Source organism: Aspergillus costaricaensis (genome assembly GCF_003184835.1).
Source record: "Aspergillus costaricaensis CBS 115574 unplaced genomic scaffold BO79scaffold_22, whole genome shotgun sequence".
Classification (NCBI taxonomy): Eukaryota; Fungi; Ascomycota; class Eurotiomycetes; order Eurotiales; family Aspergillaceae; genus Aspergillus; species Aspergillus costaricensis.
In genome coordinates this window covers 287899-302312 of record NW_020291822.1, presented here as the reverse complement: position 1 = coordinate 302312, position 14414 = coordinate 287899, and the positions used below count along the sequence as shown (strand labels likewise).

General features: G+C 50.9%; 5 protein-coding genes across 5 annotated transcripts; 2 read left to right on the top strand and 3 right to left on the bottom strand.

The window, feature by feature from the left end:
- Positions 1-771: 771 nt before the first annotated feature.
- BO79DRAFT_219198 (uncharacterized protein) lies at positions 772-5257 on the bottom strand (the record flags this gene model as incomplete). The annotated part of the gene is made up of 4 exons (XM_025683445.1): positions 772-2298; positions 2355-3874; positions 3982-4352; positions 4404-5257. 4 exons carry the CDS (start codon positions 5255-5257, stop codon positions 772-774), a joined length of 4272 nt encoding a protein of 1423 aa, XP_025537966.1.
- An 884-nt stretch (positions 5258-6141) lies between these two features.
- On the top strand, positions 6142-6669 carry BO79DRAFT_219197 (uncharacterized protein; the record flags this gene model as incomplete). The annotated part of the gene is made up of 1 exon (XM_025683444.1): positions 6142-6669. One exon carries the CDS (start codon positions 6142-6144, stop codon positions 6667-6669), a length of 528 nt encoding a protein of 175 aa, XP_025537965.1.
- Positions 6670-7510: 841 nt separating this feature from the next.
- BO79DRAFT_238725 (FAD-dependent oxidoreductase) lies at positions 7511-9265 on the bottom strand (the record flags this gene model as incomplete). Its single annotated transcript, XM_025684841.1, has 2 exons — positions 7511-8948; positions 9003-9265. The coding sequence occupies 2 exons, from the start codon at positions 9263-9265 to the stop codon at positions 7511-7513; spliced, it is 1701 nt and encodes a 566-aa protein (XP_025537964.1).
- Positions 9266-10113: 848 nt separating this feature from the next.
- On the top strand, positions 10114-11325 carry BO79DRAFT_115366 (uncharacterized protein; the record flags this gene model as incomplete). The annotated part of the gene is made up of 7 exons (XM_025677929.1): positions 10114-10327; positions 10377-10444; positions 10504-10689; positions 10737-10800; positions 10914-10996; positions 11070-11210; positions 11275-11325. Coding segments are annotated over 7 exons (807 nt in total), but the record flags the coding sequence as incomplete, so codon positions are not given.
- Positions 11326-12477: 1152 nt separating this feature from the next.
- BO79DRAFT_256622 (uncharacterized protein) lies at positions 12478-14302 on the bottom strand (the record flags this gene model as incomplete). Its single annotated transcript, XM_025686204.1, has 3 exons — positions 12478-13986; positions 14046-14135; positions 14201-14302. 3 exons carry the CDS (start codon positions 14300-14302, stop codon positions 12478-12480), a joined length of 1701 nt encoding a protein of 566 aa, XP_025537962.1.
- Between the last annotated feature and the right edge of the window lie 112 nt (positions 14303-14414).

The following is a 14414-nucleotide window of genomic DNA, read 5'->3' as shown; positions in this document are numbered from 1 at the left end:
AGCCAACGCGAAAGACTCACGTATGGAGACATGAGGTTTAGCAAGGGGATCTCGATCGCGAGAATTATAGCGGCGGAGAGAAGGGCTGGCCGTACGACCACTGCAGACGTGAGCACCCCAGAACTATGTGGGATGGAGATAGATCGTACCGCACAAACTAGTCCACGAACATCTTGGGGGGTAGGGTCTCTGCTTGAGATTGCCCCAGGCATGTCCCACAAACCTGAGCGTCGTAGCCTCGGCTGCCTGGACGGGTACCATAATTAAACCCCATCGAATCGTGCTAAACACGCCCCACGCCGTCGCATAGTCCGCTGACATGGAAACGACACCGCTCACTAGCCAGAGATAGAGTGCATTCCGCAGAGCAGACTCGATAAACGTGATAGATCCCGGTTTAAGGAGAATAAGAAATCCTTGCAGTGTCGGTGTATCGGCACTTCACCTGAAGCTGACGGTAAACAAGAAATATAAGAGACCAGAAATCGCCGCAACCATGTCACAGATTAGGCGGATTCCGGTCTGGATGTCGACATCCGGTTTCCGGTTGCCGACATGAAACGTAGATATAAGAAGGAGATCAAGGACGATCTTTATTGCGACTTTGATCGAACTGATAAGAAGCGGGACGTCCGGTTCATCCAGGGCTCGCGTGGCATTTGATACGGCGACTTCAACGGCAGAGCTGAAGGCCGAGAAGGTGCTGATACGAATATAGGTTATGCTTGCTGCGCGAACATCACGAGGTACGAATGCGACTTTTGACATCCCTCAAACAGTGGCAACAAAAACACCCTTGATACTCCCCTGGATTAAATCCAATTTACCGTCCATCACTCTTGCCGGCTTTCCCCAGGTCCAGTACTCGAACTTGATCGAACTGTCTGTCGCATTAATTTGAGGCTTACTGGTAAGGCCAATGATATGCGTCGTACCCTTCACGTCGCCGCTTCCCAGTACTCTTGAATCAACCAATAGAGCAACACTCTTGGTAGACGACACATCCAAATTTCGCAGAGTGTCAATAGACGGGCCCGCCTCATAGTACGGATTCCAAGAAACATTCGTGAAGAACCCCGTTGCATTATACCAGGTCTCCAACTCAGATGCTGCCGTGTCCAGAGCCACGGTTCCAGACCCGTCCGATGCACCTTCATAGTCGATAAACCAATCCCGGCTGTCGCGAAGACTACACATCATCATCCAGTCTGTCTCCGGCGGAACCAGCTCGAGCGCTACGTTCCTCGAAACTATATCCACATAGTTTGTTCTGCGTAAGTCATCGCTTGGCCGCACCCGAAGTCCTCCCAACGTCGCTTGTCCAAGTCCGTATAAGTCTTTGGCAAATTGCGCTGTCTCGGTCGGCTTGAGTTTGAAGAGGTGGTAGAAGAAAATCCCAGGTGTGCATAGGGGTACTGTGCCCTGGTTGAATTCACCAGGCTCTTCGCTGAGCTTGCTGATTCGCGGTAATACCTCGTCTGGATCCAGTCTTGGCCATGCGCGTCGGGTTGTGAGCAGTCCACTACTATCTTCTTCTTGCAAGTTGGTACTTGTCCCAGCTATTCTGTCTGCCATGTCTGTTGCCTTAGAGATGACATCCGAAAGTGTGGTGTCCCTGCCAATGGCGCTTCGCGCTGCTGGATTTTGTGAAAAGCCTGCTGCACTTGGGCCAGGGCCACTTCTATTACTAGGAGGGGAGTGTCCAGCCGCGCCGGGACCAGCGCCAGAGGGACTAGGGCCACCAGGAGCAGGAGCAGGGGCAGGGGCGGGGCCAGGCTGTGGTCCCGCGGGGGGCTTATTCTCCGTAGCACCTGGAGAGCCTTCTTTTGTCTTATCGAAATAATTGATCAAAGCACCTTTACTAGAATTTGCTGATGGTCCGGCATTGGACGAGGCGGATGCAGCGAGCGGTATACCAGTGTAGGCAGAAGCAGCAGTTCTAGCAAGATCTGTAATCATATTTGCAGCCGTCTTCTGTCGCTCTGTGGTCGCTTGGAGCTGAGATTGCAGATTCTGACTTGCTGCTTGGCCTGCACTCGCTGCTCCTGATTGGGTTGCCTGCAGCGCTGCCTGAGTCAGACCAATCGTGGCAGCCAGACCGCTCTGGTCACGGAACATAGCTCCATTTTGCAATGCTGTTAGGAGGGCTGCAGTGCCCGTTGGATCTGGGAGAGCTGATGGTGCTTGTTGACTGATTAGAGAAGTAGACAACTCGCCAGGTTTGAGGTCTGGTTGAGATGCGCGAGAGTTAGTCTGAACGGCTGCGATCTCCGTTGCCGTTAGAGGGATTTGGGAATCCTTGTTGCTTGTTAGCCGGTATGCCTTCAACGCTTTGGATTCCTTGCCTAACGTACCTTCCAATCCCAGAATCTCGTGATGTCGAGCTTCTCAGCACAGTTTGACCGACCCAAGACAGCCTCCGCAAACACCCCTCCTGTGCCGAGTGGGACTATATCGTTCGTTGACTGTCCAACTTGGATATTGTGAGTCTCCAAAAATTCCGTCCACTGGGGATCAGGGTCCGGTCCTACTGTTGAAAGGCCGGGAATATCGGCTTTGCGTTCAGCTTCAACCTCTTCAGAGTGATTGGGCTTATTATCTGCGGTCTCCGAGGGCTCTGTGGATTCATTGTGCTCTGAGTCGTCGCTGTGCAAGCCATCAACAGATTCAATATTGGGCGACTCATTAGGGGGATGAGGTTGCTCCGGTACATTATCAAATTGGCCCTTTTCTGTATTCTTCTTTCCCGGCTGGATATTCGTCGTAAAGGCGACATAATTCCCGACATATCGGACCGGCCGCGGGTTGATAATTTCAGTGATTGGCACCTGCTTTTCATTTAGGTTATACGAATACCCCGAAAGCAAAAATGCCAAGTCTGTCGCGTCCAATGAGCGGAATAATACTTGTCCGTAGTACATGCGATTTGCCATGAGATGCTTTGCTACTTCTGTCCCAACACCTGAAGCACGAACATTGACAATTGTCGTCCGGACGGCACCCCGCGGTACGACTACAGACGGTAGTTTTACTGGGACCGTAATGCCACCACGATTGACGCTAAGTGTGACATCGATGCTATTGTAGTCTCGGTCGGGATGACTTCCCTGGACACTGATTCCTGCAACGTCGCGGAAGCTAATGGACTCGATATCCTGTCCTGGCCCGAAGCTAGTGATGACGCGTCCGGTCTGTGTGGTGAAGGCAGGTATGACGGGTGCGCTTCCATCAGCTCCTTCAACAATTGCTCCTTCAATGATTGTGTCAGCCGGCAAGGAGATTGCAGTGCTGGTTGGCCGAATGACATTGAGGTTGAAAAGACTTGAAAGGCGAGAGACCAAATCCTGATCCCAAAGGACGCGGTTGGTTTCAGAAATCACAGGTAAAGCTGTGTGTAGTCTTGCAGGGATATTCAAGATACGTGCTGGGTAGGCAAGTTCTGCGGCACTAATGACAGGCCGCAGCGGGGTTGTGTTCCTTCCGGTGGGTTGACCAGCTGGTGGCCCTGGAACTGTCTCCGATGCATCTGTACGGGGGGTGTCTTCTCGGCCTGTCGCATGTGTCGAGGGGCTTGACTTCATCTTCTCCAGAATGGGAGTCCCCGCTGCCAAGCTCGACCTCGTTCGCAGCGCTTCCTCAAGTATAGCACCGAGAGGCCGTGCAAAAACAGTAAATGAGGTCTTTTTCTCAGGCTCAAGTTCAATTCTGTCCATGTTGATTAGACTTTGCTGAATCTGCGGCGTAAGAGCGGCTCTGGCGAGTGGGATCTGAAAGCGCCGGATCAGATTGACGTTGGTGAAGTCAGGCATTGCCAGTGGAACAAATATGACTTGTTCAGCCTTCACCAGCCGGACCTCGACGCGAAATACTTGGACTATTTCATAATAGTTTATTGATAGTGCATGCGCATGGTTGTAGTTGGCGATTACTGCAGTAATTCTGTTAGTCGCTCAACCATATTTGTAGGATTGCGAGACATACCCCGTGTGCTGACATTCTCGTGCTCAGACTGTGAAACTTCCCTGACAACAGAGGCACGTCTATTCCGGCTGGAGTGGGCGTGCTGCTGGGTTCGTTCATTAATATTCTGCAAGGTCTGTGCAGAGACGTTTCTGTTTCCCCATGTTGTAGAATACGACTCCGAGTATGCTGCTGATCCCGAAATGCCCAGGGAACCAGCTGTTGTGGAGCTTATCCCACCATATATAGCGCCCATAAGCCCTCCATTCCTATCTTCCGACCCAGAAAGGCCAAGAGAGATTGTGGCGGCGTCTGAATTAGTTTTGGAGAACCCGCCCTGAGCTTCTTCAGCTACTCCCCTCGTTACTTCGGCCACAGCGCGAGCATGATTACTTCAAACATCACGTCAGTTTTCGGCTATGCGGTTGTGGCAAGGTACTCACACGTCGTTGACAAGATCGTCTTTCTCTGATATAGCCTCGGTATTTGTCCCCCGTTCCCTGCGACTCCAGTCAATGAGGGCCACTCGCGTGCTTTCACCCGGAGCAAGGGTCACCGAGTGCAGCAGGTGCCCCAATGTGGTTCCTTGGACAAACCATGACTGACTAAACGTCAGAAGGGCACCTGTGGCTACTACCTTGAATCCGGTGCGCTCATTGTCGATGACATCGTCCAAGCCCGGCGGTTTAAACTCAGGCCCTGACACGTCTATGAATTTGTCGCTAGGGTTTTTCTTGATCTCGCCGATGTGCAGGGTGGAATACTGAACCTTCTCAATCGGGTATTCGCCAGACTTAGGAATGAGGTCTGCTGGTCTTTCGGGGTCGAATCCCTCATCTGTCTCTGGAAAGTACAAATACTTCAGAATTCTGAGGGCGGCTAAATAAGGTGGATAGAGAGCCAGATCCCGGACAGTCCTAACATCAAGTGCCTCAGATATAGTATCAGCACTTGATTCTGGAACTGCAGAGAGAATAGAAATTGGCTCTGAGGAAAGTTCCTGCAGGGACTTTCCTGTGGTCCGAGACGTGCGTATCAGATCAGCTGGTGGCTTGCCATGTCGAGAAAAGATGCTGTTTGGGTCTGTTGCGGCAGTAAAGATTTTTACAGCACTGTCAAAGACAATAGACGTTGCCAAGTCAAAAACAGTATTAACTTTTATGATTTTAAGGGAGGATGTAGCAGCATTGTCAACACCAAGCAAGGCACTAACTGGCTGCTGGAGAAGCTCAACGAGGGACACATTCGGTGCAGAAGACTTGAACAAAGAAACAATGTCTGCTGAGGTGAAAGCCATGTCGGTTGTTAGGTTGCCACTTCCTTGCTTATGTCCCCATTCACAGTTTGATCACATTGTAAGGGAGTTGAGAGGAGATACCTAAATTATCCTCCTGTTATTGATAAGGTAAATTTATAGGCGTCCCAGGTCACGCGCAGACTCTGTTTGACAGCTACATAACCGTGTAGCCTAACGACAGCTGCGATGAGATCCACAGTGTAATAATGATATGACGCATCGTATGGCCGGATTGACGGATTAATATTTGGTAGCAGACACTTCACAGGTCGTCGTGTTCCAGCCATTGCCACTTACTGTGACTTAAAGTAGATAGATGGCACTCGCCTCGTATCAGCGTAAAGTCCAAGTCTTGGCAGAAAGATGTCCAGGTGTGCGATGTAGATTAGGCCACCAGCACCACATAAATTAAGCTCTATGGTACCCTGGTACATGCCATCTGGACCACATCTGGACTGCTAGCTTCGTATTATCCCAAATATGCTTAAAAGGTTAACCTTATCCATTGAAATATGTTCCAATAATGTTGATCGGATCCGGCGTTCGTAATTAAGGTTATCGTATCGATAGCAACAACTTGAACTTTGCTTGACTTCGTATAGCACTCCAATAATGTAGCTTGCACTATGCCATACTTCGTATTCTAAATCATCCTAGATTCTGAATTGTAGCCTGCGATATGGTGCAGTAATAAGGTGGAAGAAATGGTTGTGAGCATCGCGCACACGGGTTTTCGCGCACCCTGCTACGAATAGTATATAATAGCGGTCATCAACCCAACAAATGTCCAACAACTAGAACTGATTATGATAGCGGAGACAGCATTACTTCCTATTTAACTTCTAACCTACACACACATCACCCAGCAATATAATCTTCGCACCATGACAGACTACGCCCAACCCCTCAGTAAAGTCATGGAGACGACCTCTCCTCCACCACCCCCCATAACCCTCCCCGACATGCCCACTCCCGCCCAATCCATCCCCACCATCCTCGAATTCGCACCCCATGCCCTAGCCACCACCCCACCGATCTCTTCCATCGCCGCATACTGGAATAACAGCTGCGCCGGCGGCGACGTGCAATCCAACAACTGCGCACACTACCTCTCCGACGCATTTATCCGCGCCGGCTACACCGAACTGAGTCAACCAAACCAGCACATCAACGCGCGGTGTCAGACTACTGCTCGTCGGCCGATTCGTGCCCGCGACATGTGGAGCTGGTTTCGGTCCAAGGCTCAAGTGAGTAGTCGCAGTGTGCAGAGGAATACGGGCTGGTGGGCGGTGTTTCAGTTGAATGAGAGCCAGTATTGGGGTGGTCATGTGGCGGTGTTGGATTCGAATGCTTGGGTTTATTATGGGACGGGTTGGTATCCTGATTGGGACCAGTATTGCTATCAGTGGTAGATGAGTAGGTCGTTTGTTGGATGTGGGGGAAAGATGTGCGCATGTTATTCGCGAGACTTGAGGGGGATTGCTGTTTGAGACTGTGGGCGTTAGCAGCAGATTGAGTGGTGTCTTGGAATATGGTCCAGATTTGGTAACTACGAGAATGAATAATTCCTCTGTTGAGTGCTCCAGTTAAATTGCTTTGATACCCTTGGGCATTTATCCTGTAGCATTGCTCCCCAGTGTCATCCTGCGATGCCGGACATCATAATCACGTATCCTGTCATGACAATAATTATGATTTGCTGATGCAGTAACTCACCCTTATAAAAGCTGAGTTATATCGTGGAGGGGTTCGGAGATTTTCGTATCCTGTAGGCATGATACTGATAGCTGATCAGTGAATCCTAGCAATAATCCGCCCGAATTCCAGCATACTTCGAGCCATAATGTGCTTAACCCACTAGAGGCGCCATGTAAAGTGGAGACATAAGCACGCAATATCCTTTCACAATTATAGTATTTATTGCAGGGATAACATCAGCACTAGTATGGTCAAAGCTTGTTGGAGATAACGTTGAGACATGGGGAGATTATGGCGCGGTAAGACAGATCCTGCCTAACTATGATCGGACATCATCCACGGACATATTGCAGGGGCTAGGTATGGAGAATGTTGCATCTGATATATCGTCTATGCTTGGAGTTAAGAACTAAGATCCTTATGTTATAATGTGGAGGCAAGCATTAAGAGGTACAAAGCACTTTTCGACTCTAGCTATATACATATAACATGCCTTCAAAACACCCTCAACACATCTTTATATACAATCTATCATACACTCAAATGCAACAACTCCTAGGCGCGGCACAACCGACCATCCTCCAACTGGGTCCAAGCATCCGAGCCGACCGCCTTAAGAGCATAGAACAGTCCGTTGGGATCATACTTGTTCTTGACCTGCAACAAGCGATCATAGTTGACGCCATAGAAGGCCTTCTTCCAGTTAGGCTGCTGGAAGTTGCCCTCGTTCATGTACGCTCCAGAGTTAGGAGCCAGAGCCTCGAGCAGAGGGATGTAGTCGTAAGTCATCTTGTCCTGCTCGACGATCATTTCGGCGCGGGCATCCCACTCCCAGGGAGTCGTAAGAGTGGTATCAATGAGGGCCTCACGCCAGGCAGGCAGGACAGCGTTGTCAACGTCGCCGGCAATAGAGCGGTTGACATTCAAGCCGACTCCGATAAAGGTGGCTCCGTCCGACACAATCTGGCGGTACGCGTCCGTCAAGGCCGTGGTGTTCTGCACAACCACTTCACGCGGGATCAACCATCCGCCATACTGGGCCTTGCCAACGGCGATCTCAGCCTCCATGCTGTTGAACTCCTCGAGGTAGGTATCGAACATCTTGGCTTCAAGAGTGTAGTTGATGCCGAGCTTGGTGAGACCAGCTTCGAAGGGCGCGACCAATGAGCGGAGGGTGGCAACAGGGACACCGGGTCCAGTGAGAGGAGAGATGTAGAAGGAGGTGTTGGTGAAGTACCAAACGCTCATGACACCAGCATCAACAATGCTCGGCAGAAGAGTGTGGTACAGAGTGACAGCCTCGAAGAAGGTATCCTGAGTGATGTTGGAGTTGGTGAAGGTCAGGCTCAGACCAGAAGTAGGGGTAGATGTGTGAAGCTTGGAGGTCATAGCCACAACAACACCATAAGTACCACCGCCACCACCACTGAGCGCCCAGTAAAGATCCTTGTACTCATTATCACGGGTAGCAGTCACAAACTCGCCAGTACCGGTAACAACCTCCCAGGCGAGGACCTGGTCAGCTGCCAGTCCGTAGCGCGACGAGAGCGCAGAGTGTCCACCACCCTGGGAGTATCCACCAGCAATACCCACTGAGGAGCACTCTCCGCCTACGATCTGGTAGCCGTGGGCATCAGCGAACTCGTATGCCTCAAATCCCTGCACACCTGCGCCCAGCCGCACAGCAGCGCCAGTGTAGTGCGAGTCCGTGTAGTTACTGATCAGCGTCCTGGACTTCAGGTTGTGTGTCCACACGCCCAGGCCACCTGCACCAGTGGACTTGCCATTGTAGTCGTGAGCGGTGTTGCGGATCACCAGCCGGATATTGTGGGTGTCGGCAAAGCGGAGGGTGGCCGAGATATGCGCAGGAGTGGAGACGTTTACGGCGTAATCGATGTAGTTGCCCATCGTGCAGGGCTTATCGATCGGGTGGAAGGGGTCACAGCTGCCATTGGCGAACCATGGGGCCATGACAGAGCTGCTGGAGGTGTAGCTAGTGGGCGAAGATATTAGCAAAGGGGATGTGACGTTGGGAAGTGAAGCTTACTGAAGCTCAGGCTCTGTCCATTGTTCTTTCAGTGAGGCACAAACTGAGGCATTGTAGTAGGGAGAGTGGCATGGCTTGCCCAAGGGAATGGTCTTGATGAGGCGACCGTCAACAGTTTCGTTGAACTTCGCCCATTCGCTCTGGGAGGGCCAGCAGGCATCTCCAGGGAAGCAGCGGCAGTTGGAAGAGTTGCTGCTAATGGCCGAAGCCGAGGCTGAGGCCGTGAGGGCCAACAAGCTAGTCCAGAGGGATGGTGCCAACATGATTGAGGGATAACAAGCTCTGCTCGGGAATCCCTCCGAAGAGACCGGGGATGGCCGATTTATATCCCTGTCGATATTGCTGAAACTCCTATGCCACTACCGGCATCTGTCGGCTCCTACAATTGCACGTACAGCAAGTGAAGTGGGCCTAGTCATTTCCGTTGCTCGTGAAGATATTAATTACATTGCATGATCCCTGTTGGGTCCCGAGAACACATTTCGTGCAGTCTGCACACGTTTAGGCAGAGAGGTTTTATGGCAACTTCGACGCTATTCTTCCTGTTCGCCCACATGGTCAGCTGCATGGCCTTTTATTTGCTCAAACCACCGCGCCGCTTGGATCTAGTTTCCAACGGTCTCGGCCAAGGTCCTCGAAATATACAAGCTCCTCCACCATCTTCGTCGTCCTATCATGCGAGCTGATCGATATTGGCCCAGGCTTTTAGTCTCTCCGCTTATTGACCGGACAGGGTTTGCCCCGCTTGGGGTCTACGCGGCGCGATTCCCCCGTTCCTGGCGGACGCTTAGGGCATCTCCACAGCGGGTCGTTAGTGTCTGTGTGGCGGCGACGGTTTCTGGCACGGTTTCCAGTCCGGCGATGTCTTACATTTAGCTTCATTTCGCTTGCCAGGATTCGATCCATCGCGTAATCGCCAAGTTCTCGCAATTTCCTCGGCTTTTCCATATGGCTGACAGGGATTATGCCTGCAGAAGTGTGATTAATTAAAATCTCACCTGAAGATGCTTGGTATCTAGGGTTGGGGGGTCTCACCCTGCACCGTGTGTGTTGGGCAGAATAATTTTTGTTTTCATGTCTTCCCAGTTCCTACGATCAACTGCGGAATGCCATGGGTTGGGTCCATAATCTTGCCCACCCGGATGCCCACAGCCATGTGGCGCGAGTGATCGCGATCTGCTTGACATTCAGCATCAGTGCGGTGATCGCCCTTTTGCTACGGTTTTATATCCGCTTGCATTCGAAACGTGCCCTTTGGCTAGACGACTACTCGGCGGCATGCAGTGCAGTGTTGGGATTAGCTTATGCGGGGATCGCAGTGGCCCGTACGCTGCCCTTGGACAACTCGAATGACCAGTGCAACTGACAGTTTAGAAACACGGTATGGCTTAGGACTGGATGCAGCTTCGTTCCCAGATGCGAACGTGGTGATGTTCAGTAAGGTCGGCAATCCTCTGTTTTCGCTCTTTGCCGTGAGATTTTGACACCGGTGACAATTCAGATCCAATACGCCGGCGGCCCCACGTATATCCTCGCTATCCTCTGCTTCAAGGTCTCGCTCCTGACTTCTTATCTACGGATCGGAGGTTTCGTTGCCACCTATCGATGGAGTATCATTGGGGTGGTGATCGCCGTGGTGTGCAACCAGGTTATTTTCACTTTTCTCTTAACACTGGCGTGCAATCCAGTCAGTATATTCCGGTTCACTGCGGGATCTATCTAACAAGTGATTAGGTTGCAAAGCAATGGGACGCGAGTCTTCCAGGAACATGCATTGACACAGTTGCTTCATATTATGGTATGCGCCCACGACTATCATCATATTTCATACTGACAACATAACAGCATTGGCCGGTACATCCATCCCCTCCTCTACCCCAACAAGAAAATAATTCATGACCGAAACAACAGGAACAAGCCTGGGTCTCGACATAGTCATTATTGCCCTCCCCCTCCCAGTCCTATGGTCCTTACAACTCCGACAAGCGCAAAAGGTTTCATCCGGTCCTCGCCCTCCCTCCCCTTCCCATTCAACGTACAACTAACGTGTCAACCAAACAATAAAAGATCGCTCTCATGGCCCTCTTCGCCCTAGGCTTCTTCATTACCATCATCCAAATTATCCGTATCTTCACCATCAAGCACCTCAAAACCTACACAGACAGCCAACCGATCGTCTTATGGTCGCAAGTGGAAATAAGCCTGGGAGTAAGCAACAAATCCGTTATCACCACGTCTCCTTGCCGCGCCTAACAAAACCCCCCAAAACCAGGTAATAATCGCATGTGTCCCCACCTACGGCCCTTATTTCCACGCCTTCGCCTCGACCCTCACGTCAAGCTACAACACCCGCCGCCAACGGCGCCAACACGCCTCACAAAGCCAAACCATGGATCCTGGCCGCTCGTACGCGCTGAGTGGGGTGCGTCGAACGCAGCGCAACCAGAGTCGCATGTTACCTTCTGAGACGGATGATCAGGCTGAGATCCTGGAGTTAGGGGAGGCCAGTGCTGGAAGAAACAGGCCGTGGGATAATTCGGTTGCGGTGACTACAACAATTGGACACGGTGATGGGGATAGTAGTGGCGGGGAGAGGAGTTCGTTGGGAAGTGGCAGGGGGAGAGGAAGTGGAGAAGGGAAGGATGGGGAGGGGCCGTTGCAGATACAGAGGGTCGTGGAGGTGGAGGTTAGGGTTGATTAGGTTTCTTGATGTACAGGGACTGGTTTCGGCATAGAGAAAAAGTGAAAATGTAGTAATAATAATGGTATCTCATATGTTCGTTAAACCTCTTCTACAACGATCCGTTTGTTAGGTTCTATTTTCCTAGTCAGTGGAAAACAAACCGGATACAACATGCAAAGCGGGAGACAGGTCAGTACTTGTTCTTACCACCTAACAGTGCTCTACTGTTACCCACGTATTAACAAGCCAACATTGAATTCTGCTGATGGTAGTCTCAAATCAGTCTTTACAACCTCGCTCGTGACCAGCGCTCAAACCGACTCTGGTATACCCACGAACTTTTCTCTGTTCAGAGCAATGTAGGTATAATTCTGCGAGGGCCTACAATTACCAGACGTTGCAACAGGTAGTAATGACCCCCATCAATCTGTGGTAGAACCGGGGAGATCTCCGAGAGCCCGGATATAGGGCACGGCATGCTCATATTCGATGAAGGCTCAGTCATTACTTGGCTATCCCTTAAGGGGAGTATACTCTGTATACCAACCTACTTTGTCATAAACTGCGGTGGACGTACCTAGTGGTCATCTTATGATGTTAATGATTGGAAGAAACGATTATTCGCTATCAAACTACATATACTAAGTCCAGACCCGCCATTCCTTGCATTGAGGCATACATAATCCAAAGATTGCGATGGTGGGGAAGAATATGAATATGTGGGAGCATCACACATAGAGTTGCGTGGTGTGGCGGGGATATGGTGAAGTAATTCAGCATGTCGTGTCATTGTCATCTGCGCAATGCATAAAAATAAGGATATTCGTCCGGACAGCCTAACCGTCCATCCAGCAACTCCACCATGCCCAGCAGAGGCTGTACAATGTCCATGTACACAGCAGATGCAAAACAGTCGTCATCGAGCTGCGAATTACCCATGAATGGGCAATGCAAGCACTTGCTTACGACGTCCGCCCACACAGATCCCGCCTTTCCGCACACTTCTCGCTCCAGTCGCCACGCAACCTGATCTTCTGTTTCGAGGGCGCCGCCCAAGTCCGGTACACGAAGGGAGGACAGGGATTCGTTCAACACGAGTTCTAAGAGCATGATACCGAGGTTGTAAAGGGCGCGGTTCCTTATGCCAAAGGTTGCTGGCGGTCCGGCTGATGTTTGTGTGTTTGATGATGATTCGCTTTGTGATAGGGGTGGAACAGAATGTTGCTTCTTCACGTAAGGTTCGAGTAGTAAACGCTGACTGGTATTGTCATTGAAGAGAGTGAAGAACAACTGATTGCTAGAGAACGACGAGTCTAGCCAATTGGAATCGTGCAGGGACACTACAGACAACGCAACCAATGCGGCGATGTTTACTCGATCCCATTCATAAAAGTATCTAGGGAATTGCTCGTACCGCGTGCCACTCGATAATATAGTATGCAACGATATATCTGTCGGCAAAGGGTAGCGCTCTTCGACATAGAAAATAGCATGTGTTAGTTGAGAGTGCCGGTTCCTGTTCGGTAAAGCGCCGACCGCTCCCCTATCTGGTGCATTGCTTAGATGCTGCTGTTCAGTAGTCGAAGGGAAACACACAGACCATTTGAATGATTTGGCCACTGATGTAGACCCTCCTCTATCTGGTGCATCGCTTAGACGCTGCTGTTCAGTAGCGGAAGGGAAAGACACCGGCCTTGCGAAATATCTGGCTATTAATGTAGACCCTCTGGAAGGCCGATTCCTAAGGCGCAATTTACGACTATCGAGGTTCGGGGGCGGCCGGTTTTGAGCGACGAGCCGGCTGCTTTGGCACAATGAGCCAGGGCAGCAGTTACGCTTGGAGCACGTATCAAGGGTGTATACCACCCTTTCCTCCAACATAACGGGTGGCTCTAGCGCAGGTCGAGTGTGCGAGTCGACCCACACCTTATTCTGACGGCGGTCATTGCTGTGCCTCCGTATATGTACTCCGCGAGGATTCCGGAGCAGTGAGCGTAGGTAAAACCCGTACGAATGGGTATGGGCAGTGGTACAGGAATCGAAGTGGGATATGAGCAAGCTCAGTAGCGCAGAGCTCTCACTGCGCAGATGCCGGTATCGGCTCACCTGCGCGTTTGCAGCTAGAGGTTGTGTAAGATCTCTCAATGCATGTCGTTGTTCGACCAGAGTTTGGAATGCACTGTTTGCTTCTTTGATATGGTGCAGCAGGCCGTGTCGCTGTTTGATGCCGAAGCTAAAGCGTATAGGCTTAAGAGCGGATGATATCTTAGAAAATACATCTTCGGCGTTTGTTGGCCGTGTCTGCAACATGATGTAAGCATCAGACCCATGAAGATTTGATAGAGGAGGATGTAAGGTACCCTGTCAATATGTAGCCTCAACGTGTTCAATAGGTTTTGTAGCCGTTCCATCAATTTCGAGTACATCTCCCACTGTGGGCCAAGGTGCGCCTTTAAAGGTGGGCCAATCAGCATGCCGTATTTTCGAAACCATTCGGTTCCATCAACAGTTTTACAATAGACTGCCGGTCCAGAAAGGTCCGCATTAGACTCAAATATGTGTTGCGGAAAATTGTACCCTGGACCTCGATTTCTAGCTGTATGGCCGCGAGTTCCATTCGGTAGTTCTTCGTCTCCCACAGTCGCAGAATTTCCAGGCCTTTCTTGTATTGCTCAATGGCCGTGATTACAAGGGGGAAGGCCCCAAGACTAGGCCACCTATCTCAAGTC